This window comes from Trichinella spiralis (assembly GCF_000181795.1).
Source record: "Trichinella spiralis strain ISS 195 chromosome Unknown Scfld4, whole genome shotgun sequence".
Lineage (NCBI taxonomy): Eukaryota > Metazoa > Nematoda > Enoplea > Trichinellida > Trichinellidae > Trichinella > Trichinella spiralis.
The window spans coordinates 717,111-728,604 of NW_003526943.1; the positions used below are offsets into that span (position 1 = coordinate 717,111).

At 36.0% G+C, this 11,494-nt stretch overlaps 5 protein-coding genes across 5 annotated transcripts; 2 read left to right on the forward strand and 3 right to left on the reverse strand.

The window, feature by feature from the left end:
• Window positions 1-710: 710 nt before the first annotated feature.
• On the forward strand, window positions 711-1,137 carry Tsp_00195 (putative phosphatidylinositol kinase L615). The gene is made up of 2 exons (XM_003375930.1): window positions 711-850; window positions 1,026-1,137. Exons 1-2 carry the CDS (start codon window positions 711-713, stop codon window positions 1,135-1,137), a joined length of 252 nt encoding a protein of 83 aa, XP_003375978.1.
• Window positions 1,138-1,725: 588 nt separating this feature from the next.
• On the reverse strand, window positions 1,726-2,656 carry Tsp_00194 (putative RNA recognition motif protein). Its single transcript, XM_003375931.1, has 4 exons — window positions 2,574-2,656; window positions 2,458-2,500; window positions 2,104-2,192; window positions 1,726-1,975 (listed from the first exon to the last, which is right to left on the reverse strand). The coding sequence occupies exons 1-4, from the start codon at window positions 2,654-2,656 to the stop codon at window positions 1,726-1,728; spliced, it is 465 nt and encodes a 154-aa protein (XP_003375979.1).
• Window positions 2,657-4,808: 2,152 nt separating this feature from the next.
• On the reverse strand, window positions 4,809-5,291 carry Tsp_00193 (conserved hypothetical protein). The gene is made up of 2 exons (XM_003375932.1): window positions 5,282-5,291; window positions 4,809-5,239 (listed from the first exon to the last, which is right to left on the reverse strand). Exons 1-2 carry the CDS (start codon window positions 5,289-5,291, stop codon window positions 4,809-4,811), a joined length of 441 nt encoding a protein of 146 aa, XP_003375980.1.
• Window positions 5,292-5,936: 645 nt separating this feature from the next.
• Window positions 5,937-7,596, forward strand: Tsp_00192 (DNA-directed RNA polymerase III subunit RPC1). Its single transcript, XM_003375933.1, has 7 exons — window positions 5,937-5,968; window positions 6,446-6,538; window positions 6,588-6,723; window positions 6,781-6,930; window positions 6,979-7,138; window positions 7,195-7,382; window positions 7,567-7,596. The coding sequence occupies exons 1-7, from the start codon at window positions 5,937-5,939 to the stop codon at window positions 7,594-7,596; spliced, it is 789 nt and encodes a 262-aa protein (XP_003375981.1).
• A 1,498-nt stretch (window positions 7,597-9,094) lies between these two features.
• Window positions 9,095-11,005, reverse strand: Tsp_00191 (secretin receptor). The gene is made up of 4 exons (XM_003375934.1): window positions 10,967-11,005; window positions 10,061-10,942; window positions 9,608-9,991; window positions 9,095-9,571 (listed from the first exon to the last, which is right to left on the reverse strand). The coding sequence occupies exons 1-4, from the start codon at window positions 11,003-11,005 to the stop codon at window positions 9,095-9,097; spliced, it is 1,782 nt and encodes a 593-aa protein (XP_003375982.1).
• Window positions 11,006-11,494: the final 489 nt, after the last annotated feature.

The window sequence follows — 11,494 nt, forward strand, 5'->3', positions numbered from 1 at the left end:
ATGTCGTACAGAATTGCTCCTATGCTTTGAATTACTACATAGAGAAAAGGCAACGAAAGCCTGGATTGCAGATAAAAAACTAATCCATACTTCATGCTTGCCGACGAGAATAGTTAACAATGATTATATGGCGACAGAGCATGAGCAGGGCTAATACAGAGATGAAGGTGGTTGCGGATGCAACTGTGATTGTAAAAACATTAACGTAAAACCTTTCGCATAGTTCAGCATTATGTTGTTGGGTAAAATGAATTGAAAATGCAGCAGATCCGCTGAAGCACAGCAACGTTATTTGATTTCAAATGTTCAGTATTTCCGTACAATGAAATACATGTACTGAAACTTGAACATATTAGTCAACCCTAGAGTCGGTTTAGTATAGATCAGTGTTTTTTAAACAGGATTCCGCGAAACCCTGGTGTTCAGCGAGCGGTGTCCAGAGGTTCCGCGAAATATTGTCACAGGTGCAAATTGTCTGAGGATAAGTCCAGACACTTTGCACACTACAAACGATGACCACACGCGATCATAGTATCTGCCTATAATTTTCTCCACTGTAGGAAATTTGGGTGGAAACTATTACTTCTCTAATTTACCTGAGTTCTGTCCATTTTTACTGTAGCTTTCAGTTTTTACTCATTTTGTCGTTATCTCTGTTTTTATCTCATTTAATCGAATATTAATTATTTATTTTGTTTTCAACATACCGAATGTGGCAGTTTTTGCAAAGGACACGTCCAAGCAGTTCTGACTTGACTAGTGACGAGGAAATGCTGCCTTCTGATGCCTTACATGGCACCAATAATAAAAAGAACACAAAGAAGGTCCTTTTGTACAATGCAAGTTACTTGTAAGTGGGCTTTACTTGGACTGGTGATCCTTGTTGTCCTATTCTTCAAGACAAATCACAGTCAAGTAAACCTATTACAAATTGGTCTCGAAAACAACATCCAGTTGACCCATGTATTTTTTATATGACACATTGCTTTGCCTTTTAAACGTTACCAATAAACAATTAATTCTAGTAGCTATTATCTGCTATTCATTATGCATCTTATTGTAGTAGCCATTATTCATCGCAGTTCAACCACCTTATTGGAATATATCATGTATGCCTTAAGAGCTCCAAATTATTGAAAAAGAAAAAACCATTTTCATTTAACTGATGTCCTGTTGCTATACCTCTTCCATGCAGCTAGGACGGTACATGTTTACTAAACGTCACAATTAAACATTCTAAATTAACGACTAAAAACAGTTGCTAATATTGCATTTTAAACATATATAACATGATAAAATTAATGCATTAAAATAACCGTGATGCACTCATTTTTTATTGAAACAAATTTTTAAGAAGAATAAAAGTTGAACAAATTAAAAGATCTAACATCAATTCATTAAACAAAATTACTTTTAAAGTTTATTTAGTATTATCAATAGCGTAAAATTTCGCTTATTTGCTTGCATGACGTGAAATTATTCCAGCCTAAATGGTGAACTATATTTAATATTAATGTCTAATTTATTAATGACGTCAAATCATGTACAGTTTTAATTTTCTTTTCCATTTTTGTATACAAGGTTACTTATGAAAATTTAAAAATACATCTTTCTTAGTTTGAATTTTTTTCAATGTTATGAGAAATGCCGCTGTACAAATTTTAAAGTTTCAAACGAACCAAAAAACAAATATTTTTAGATTTTATATAAATAAAAAATCATTTGTTACACTACTGTAGAATTTTGTTCCGTTGCATGTTTCTTCTTTTCAGAAGACACTTTTCGTAATGTTTCCTGAATTATCGTCATGCTAGGGCAGGAAAATTGATACTGAATTCCAAACTGTTGCAATTTCTTGTTTGCATTTTTAAGATGTTTCAAGAGACGAAATTGCATATTCTTCACATTGATTGGACTTTTAACACTATTCTGCTTTTGAACTGTTTTTTTGTTTGCGTAATGTCCTGAAGGCTTTCTAAACCAATTTCGAAATGCTTCATTACGAACTTTCTCGAGTGGAAGAACTTCACCTACCAAGCACAATACAATTAAAGAAAAATACGAATTTAGAAAATAAATTTACATCTTAAAATATGGTCAAACATGAGGTAATTATCCATGGTACTAGCAGCAATTTTTGCAACGTCACTGTTTGCAAATTCAATCATTGCGTAGCCTTTGCTTCTTCCAGTCTTAAAAGTATACGAAATGAAAATAATAACAAAAACAAAAAATAATATAAATTTCTGCAAACTAATTATAAACTGTCCTGATAAAAATATCTATATTTAATTTCAGTCAATTACTAATAAAAAAAGACATACAGATATATTTATATTTATATATTAAAAAATGAGTTTATCCACACATATAATTTCATAATTTCAGCATATTCGAAATATACTGTAATTGTTGAAATTCGTAAAAGCAAATGCACCCTCTATCCATCAAACGCACTGCATTAGGAAATAAATTAATTTCAAAAGATTCTTTACATGTTCTGAAAATAAAATAAAAATTTCAAAGAGAAAAAAGTTACTTTTTTCGAATGAAACAACTTTAGCCTGTTTAACTTTCCAAACTGCTCAAAATACTGCCAAAGTTCTGCTTCAAAAAATCCATATGGAAGATTTCGAATCAGTACCACACCGCGCATCACTGGAAGAAATCTAAACCATGTCACTTATTATTTAAATATGATAATGCAAGCAAATGAATGCACTTATAACAAATACTTTCAAATATTATGCGTAATAACAATTATTAGATGTAACGCAACGAATGTAAATTGCAAGAATAAAACTAAAGGATTACACTAAATCGCGTTGATTACTCTATGTCAGTAAAGAAAACTAAATGTGAAAAAAGCTAACTTCTCAATATATCACTTAAAATATCTCGCATTAAACATCGCATCGTGATAGTATTTTTGTTTGTACAAAACAACTAAAGATTTTCAGGCACAAAAAACTCTTTTTTTCTTTAAATAAAATGGCTTCTTTTAAAGATAAAATAACTCGTGTTTATTCATATTCAGTCCATTGTTATTTCAAATACAAGTTATCTATATTAATTGGATATAAAAATGTAATGCACGAAATTTTCCTGTTTCTGATGATCAGGTAATGGGGTTCTGTCGATTCCTTACAGTCAAATTCAAACTTTCTATCGTTGTAACAAGACAGGCCTTATCCAGTTGTCCTTCAGTGAGTTACTATCAGGTCGAATCATACTAATAACCTCGAAATCTCTATCTTTGACCACAATTGACCATATGACCACACTTCATGCAACCATGAGGGAACAATTCAGAACACAGCTACTTTGCATACACAGAAAACATACCGCACTACTTTTTTTTTGGGGGGGGGGGGGAGGAGGAAACGGCAATAAGTGCACAACTTTTATTAACGTAACGCTGCGCTGACACGGGTTGAGAACCAGTGTTTTAAAGCAACGGCGCCGTAAATTATACCGAAAGGCAGTTGCAAATCCTTTAATAATAATAATAATAATAATAATAATAATAATAATAATAAGCTGAATAGTACAAAAAATAATGCGAATTATTTCTAACAACAGGTTTTCTTAATTTGGGTATGAAATGATTTGCAAAGCTTTAGTCATTCACTGAACAAACACCAAGTCCCTTATTAGCATTTATTTGTGAACAATTAGCATACGAAATTACAGATAATTCTAATTTGACAGAAAGATGCAGTCAAATTATTGCATATTTTATCTCAGCAGTATAACTTTGGCGTGAAATAATGTGGTCAAGTTTCAACACTGGGGGGTTTTTGTAGTTAACCAGTGTCATCGGACCACTGATAGTAGCTTTCCAGTCATGCTATTAAAACAGTATAAATTAAATACGAATGTTTAATTGGGTTGGAAAGAAATTAATTTGTAAAATATAATTGCAGAATTAAAATTATTTTAAAACATTACACATAGTAGAATTCTAAAATATATACTCTAAAGTGTATTACTAATTATTTATGGGATAGTCTCTCTCGGTATAATTTTTGTGATTGCGTTCCTATTGGTTGGCAAAACGCCTGTTTCTCATTGGATAGCTTCTGATTCCATAGCTATTGCGTAATTCCATTGGGCGTGTCACCTAAACTTTTCATTGATTGAAATTTTTCTTCTCTGATAAGCTACAATTCTTTTTTATTTCATTGGCCCAAATTTTTGATTGCATAACAACATAGCATTTGACCTGGAATTTGACAGTGGAATTTTTTCATTGTTTACAGCTGTTTCTCCTTTTAAATATTTACTTTTCCACTTTGTGCTTTTTGTGATTAGTATTTGGAATATTATTTAAAGAACATTTCTATGTTTTACTGTTATGCTAGCCATCTGAAGTTTAATTTTTTGAAGTCAATTTTTCTAAATAAAATTTACTTTTCAATGCTCAACAACAACAATATCAGTAGTAAATAACAGAGAATAACGTGAATAATTAATAACAGTGTCAATAAGAAACAATAAAAAATAAAGTGAATAATAAACAACAGCAAATAACAGATAATAACAACAATGATAATAAAATATTATACAAAAATTATTATACAAAACCACCACTTGGAAGGCGGCATTAAATCGGCTCTGGAGTGAGGTATATCAAAGCTTCAAGAAACCGCTCGAAGGTACGCCTGCCGCTGGTGTATTCACCCATATAGATCATAACCCGTCGTTGCTTTTCCGCTTACTTATTGTTTTTTTGTCTAATGGAACCAGCCACAGGATTTCTTGAGAGCAGCTGATTAACTAGCGTTTCCATCACGCCTTGTTCTTCTTTAAGAAAATGCTGTTGAGCCGATTATGCCAGCCTCACTCTGCGTCAGCAGAAACGTTTTCCAAGATTTTGTTCTTGTAAATTCAGGTCCTAGAACAAGATCCTGATGATCTCTGGGAAGTCTGGGGAAACGTTTCGCCCGTTGGTTATACATGGCATTTCTGACTTCTCTAAAGAACGGAAATTGGGCAGATGTTGATGGTTCAGCAGAGACAGCTGCGGCTTCTTTATCATAGATTTGCGGGATGGTCTTCGCTTCTTCCGCACTCCGCTTTTTTAAAATGGCCCTTTTTTCCATTCTGTAGGCCGTGTGTTCATCCACTGAACAATCGTCACCATGGGGAGTCCGCTTGATCGCCGCTGTCACATCCAGGTTGGTGGTTACTCCACCTTTGCCCCCCTTTTTTATACTGTACCAAAACAGAACGAATTCTTAATAACAAAGTACATATTTAATATTTTCAAAGCACATACCTCGGAACATCCCCAATTTTCACCCGTTTTCCAGTATATGCCTGTATAGCAATTTGTATGCCCTGCCTTCATACACAAGGGACGTACCACCACGACGATTTGTTGCAAGACGTAACTTAACTCAGCCATCACGAATTAGCCTGCTGTTGGCTGTTCTTTACTGTTGTTGTTGCTGCTGTCGGGTAGTGAAAAATAAAAATCACTATCTAACTTATTTTTTGTATTGTTTTTTCTGAATTATTACTATCGCATTTGATATAACGTCACTTTGGCACAATAAAATATAGAATAATGATAAAAATTATTTTCAGGAATGCTGATCATAAAGAAGTATAAACTTCACCACAAATAATATATTTAAATAAACAAAATTTCAATGAATGACGAAACTTCAAACAGACACAATAAAGTTTTGGAATTATATTTCCATTTTTTATGTTACGGATATTTGCTAAATGGGATATTTGAACCAATGAAATGAAAAAATATTACAGCTAATCACAACGGAAAAATTTCAATTAATGAGCAATTAGACAAGGAAAACCAATACGACGTAATTTAAATCATGATTTTTTTAAATAACATTCCATGTTAAACAATAGCAACGTAGATACAGATTGTAGAATAAAGCTGAGGCTATGTACTAATGATAAGAATGAGAATTGCACCTGAGTTACTTTATATACCGTAATTGTCATGCTTTGTTTTTTAGTTTCTCCTTTTATACTTTTATTTCTCAAGTTTTTAAACGTTTTATTTTTTAAGTTTAGTAATTCACTTTTATTTTCTAATATATACTTTTTTATTTTTCTTCAAGTGAACATTAGAATTTTGTAGAAATTCCAACTGTGAACGTGTTATCGTTATCGTTTTAAAATATGTTTTTTCGAAAGAAAAGGAAAAATATTTGGGTAGTGGATTTGCCACCTGATAATTGTTTTCTGTATTGTTCTATTAATTTTTATATGTATGATATAATTTGTATGTATATATGCGCTGTTGTTATAAGTTGAAATACATAAGCAGCTTTTTATCTCTTTTAAAATACGTGTTTTGGTTTTTTTATTTATACGTCAGTTTCCATATTAAATTTGAGGAGCAGAAATGAGTTACACTATTAAAAGTATTTTAAAGTTTTACAGGATAAATATTATTAATTTATAGGGAAAATATAGAATTATTTTATCGTTTGTGCTTTCAAAATGCCGTCTCTGCAATATCAACCAAATCAAATGACAAGCAAAGTGTAAGCAGAATGTTGTTGATTCTTTGGTTAGATTCGAATTCATATTTATAATACTTTTAGTTCTGAATTGAAGTTTTCAATGCAAAACGATGTAAGGATGAGAGAATGCGGTGTGATGGAGGTGAAGGAGCGAAAATTGAACAGAGGCAATTTGTATGGTCCATATTTAGAATATAGTCCGTTGGACAGTCGGCTGGTATGTTTTTCTTTTGCTGACACATGAGATAATGTACATTTCAAAAAATATTTTTAGGGTCTTAGTGTACCGAAAGGAACTTGTTCAACATGCAATTTGCCGGTTAGCGAATGTCCTGGCCATTTTGGTTATATCAATTTGGAGTTACCAGTTTTCCATTATGGGTTTTTCAAACACATTATTCGTGTTTTACAATCAATTTGCAAAGTTAGTCCATTTTTTTACTTAAATTTCATTGAAATTTAAAATTTTTAGTCTTGTTCACATATTCTTTTGTCGGATGAAAAGAAAAGGATGTTTTTTAAAAAAATACGCCTACCTTCACTTACGTATTTGCATAAAGTGAAACTACATCGTCAAATAACGAATACATGTAAATTGTGTCCAGTTTGCTTTAATTGTGGATACAAGAATGGTAAATGTTGAATTTATGATTTTTCGTCAGTCAGTATATGAATGTTTTATTGCAAGGTATTGTAAAAAGTGTCCCTCGAAGTTTCATGAAAATTATGCACGATCGCAGCAAGATTTTTGGCCATGATCGTTTGAGGCTGGCATTAGAAAAAAAGCCTCATTTGGGAAATTTTAATAAACGAGCAAAAGTTACTCTGATTAATCCAGTGAAAGCGTTGCGACTTTTTGAAAACATACCGAATGAAGTAAGTCTTCAGATTCGTTGACTGTTGAAATTTAATAACTTTTTATCAGTGGTTGGAAAATATCGAATTTATTTACAACTATGGTATTTCAATATTGAATAAATTAGAACAAGAAATATATGTTTAACATAGTGTTTTTTTAATTTAAAAAAATATATATGTAGTACTTTAAAATATTTTTCAGTATTTTTGTTCTAGTTATAGTGGTAGATAAATTTAATGAGCTACGATTGTAATAGATTGATTTTGTGATAATTATTTTTTGTTAGGATTTGATATTTTTGGTTATGGATGAAAATGGTGGTCATCCGATGAATATGATTTCTCAACGTTTTCCAGTACCTCCTGCTTCGATTCGGCCATCAGTTCCATGTGCTTCAAAATTGGGCAGCACTGAAGATGATCTGACGATGAAATTATCGGAAATTGTATTCGTGAATATGGTGATAAAACGACATCGAGAAACTGGCTGCAGAGAATACATGTATAGGCAAAGTTGGGAATATTTGCAAGTGTTGTGCGCTTTGTATATAAACAGTGATATTAGTTATCTTCCGAAGAATATAACAGCGAGATCGCATCGTCGTTGTCTTTTTCAACGTTTGAAGGGTAAAATGGGTCGTTTTCGAAAAAATTTATCCGGAAAACGAGTGAATTATTCATCTCGTACGGTAATTTCGCCGGATCCGAATCTTCGGGTTGATCAAATTGGCGTCCCGGTACAAGTGGCCAAGCAGTTAACATTTCCGGATCGAATTACCGAAAGGAATAGATCGTGGCTTCAAAAGTTGGTTCAGAATGGTCCAGAAAAACATCCTGGAGCGTTGTTTTACATTTCCTCTGAAACGGGCGTGAAAAAGAGTTTGCGTTTCGCCAACAGGGAACATATTGCTCAGACTGTCAAACTGGGCGATACTGTCGAAAGGCACATGGTCGACGGGGATTATGTGCTTTTCAATCGACAACCGTCGTTGCACAAGCAGAGCATCATGTGTCACCAGGTGAAAGTGTTACCGTATCGAACATTTCGATTCAACGAGTGCTCTTGCACACCGTATAATGCAGATTTCGACGGTGACGAAATGAATGTCCATTTTCCACAAACTCACGAAGCTCGTGCCGAATCGGTTCTGCTGATGAACATCAAAGACAATGTGATAACTTCGAGAAATGGTGAACCGTTGATCGCTCCGACTCAAGATTTCATCACAGGCGCATATCTGCTTACGCGCAAAGATTGCTTTTTTGGCAAATTGGACGCTTGGAGAATTGTTGGTGCAATTTTGCACGCCGAAAATGGAGTCCAACATGTCGATCTGCCAATGCCGGCAATTTTAAAACCGATTCCACTCTGGACCGGCAAACAGTTGTTCAATTTGGTACTTCGGCCGAATCGACAGTGCAATGTTTTGCTCAATTTGACCGCAAAAGGGAAGAATTACAAAGGCAATTTGGAAATGTGCCCAAATGAAGGCTATGTGATAATTCGCAATAGTTGTTTGTTGACCGGCGTGATGGACAAGTCGATGGTTGGCAGTGGTTCGAAAATTGGCGTCATTTACGCACTGCTGCGAGATTATGGTTCAGAAGTGGCGATGCAAGTGATGTGGAGAATTAGTCGTGTGGCGATTGAATTTCTAACCCATCATGGATTTTCCATTGGCATTGACGATCTGATGCCAAATGACAAACTGATCCAAGACAAAAAGCGCCTAATTAAAGAAGGCTATGATCGATGCGATGGATATATTGAAGAGTTCAAGTCTGGCTTGTTGTCCGTGCATCCTGGATGCAGCGAAGAAGATACGCTGGAAGCGATTGTACTTCGGGAATTGTCGGACGTGAGAAATCAGACCGGTCAAGCTTGCTTCAACCAGCTGAACGTGTACAATTCGCCGTTGACAATGGCCATGTGCGGTTCCAAAGGGTCCGTGATCAACATTAGCCAGATGATCGCCTGCGTTGGTCAGCAGGCGATTGCCGGACGTCGGCCAACCGAAGGCTTTCAGCGTCGGTCGTTGCCGCATTTCATGAAAAATGACAAATCTCCAGTTGCTCGAGGTTTCGTCGAAGCGAGCTTTTTCACCGGCTTGGAACCTTGCCAGTTTTTCTTCCACACCATGGCCGGTCGAGAAGGACTGATCGACAGTGCCGTGAAAACTGCCGAGACGGGTTACATGCAGCGGCGTCTAGTGAAATGTATGGAAGATTTGTGCGTCCATTACGACGAGACCGTGCGCAATGCCAAGGGCAGTATTATTCAGTTCGCTTTCGGCCAAGATGGAATTGATCCGATGCACGCCGAAACGGACAGCGTTGTGGTCAATTTGGAACATCTGTGGGAACATTGCAGAAATGTGAACCTGGATGACAAGGATCGACTGAATCACAAGGAAATGTTGGGTTTGGTTATGGAAAAATTTTCCCACCCCTTCAATTGCAGCGGTTTCTTTTTGAATGCGGTCAAAACGTTCTGCGGTCGAAAGGCGATGGAGGTGAAGCGAGTGGTCGAATTGACCGAACGTTGTCGACAGCACGCCGGCGACCACTGTTCCGTACGGACGGCAGTGTGCGGCAGTTGTTACGCGATGGAATTGAAGCGCAAAGTGCTGGTGAAAGAGAAATCAGTATCCGAAAGGCAGTTCGTTGGATTTTTGGAAGAATGTCAGAGACGCTACCAGCAAGCGTTGATTCATCCAGGAACGGCGGTGGGCGCAATTTCGGCCACGAGCATCGGCGAACCGTCGACCCAGATGACGTTGAAAACGTTCCACTTTGCCGGTGTGGCCAGCATGAACATCACCCAAGGTGTGCCGAGGATTCGGGAGATCATCAACGCGGCGGCGAACATTTTGACCCCAGTGGTCACTTGTAGCCTTGTCGACGAAAGCAGCGCGTCGTTGGCCCACTTGATCAAGGGTCGATTGGAGCGGACAACTTTGAACGACATCACCGAAATGTTCGCTACAGTATTCGGACCGAAAAATTTCTTCTTGACAATCAAGTTGTCGACAAGTCGAATTCGACTGTTGCAGCTGGAAATTACGCCGGCATCGGTTGTACGCGCTCTTCTCCAAGCCAAGCTGAAAGTGCCTCTCAGTGTCAAAGATGTCGCTTTGCGCGGCGACAGCATAATCATCGTTTATCCACCCGAGGGGAAAAATTTTACCCCTTTGCAGAGTTTGTATTATTTGAAAAATTACCTGCCCAAAGTTATTGTTCACGGATTGCCGTCTGTGAAACGGTGCATTATTCAAGCCGACGAACAGACCGGTGAAAAATACAAACTTCTCGTCGAAACCAGAGACTATTTGTCGGTAATTGCAACCGAAGGGGTCGATACTGCCAAGACTGTGTCCAATCATCCAATCGATGTTGCCAAAGTTTTGGGCATCGAAGCGGCTAGAGAAGTTATCATAACAGAAATCATGAATACAATGGCTGGTCATGGTATTGGGTTGGATTTCCGTCACGTGATGATGCTGGCCGATTTGATGACCAACAACGGCGAAGTTGTCGGCATGACGAGATTTGGTTTGCCGAAAATCAAGGACAGCGTTCTTTTGTTGGCTTCATTTGAAAACACCTGCGAACATTTGTTCAATGCAGCTTATCATGGGCATCAAGACAATTTATCGGGCGTGTCCGAGTCTATAATCATGGGAGTACCAATATCCATTGGTACTGGTATGTTTGGGATGATGGTTGATTTGAAGAAACCGAAATTGGCACCTGGTACTTCAATATTTCAACAATGCTTGAAAGAAATTGCAGCACCAACAACTACCAAAGAAGATCAAGAACCGGATGATTAATGATGAATGAACAGCAAGTACAAAGGCAGATATAGATGATCGTGAAAAGATAAAAAACTAACAAACATGGAAGAAATATTTGTTATTCATTTTTACAGGGCAATGAGATAGATGAATGGTTTTTTTTACAAGTTATGTATAAAATTGTTACTGTTTTGTGCTTATTTAAATTTGAAATCATTTTTTCAATTAATATAAACAGATGAACAGTTGCTTTGTTATGTTACAGAATTAGGAATAAAAAAAAGTTGTTGTTGTCACATATATACATAATCCTTGGAAAAAAAATTCTGATAA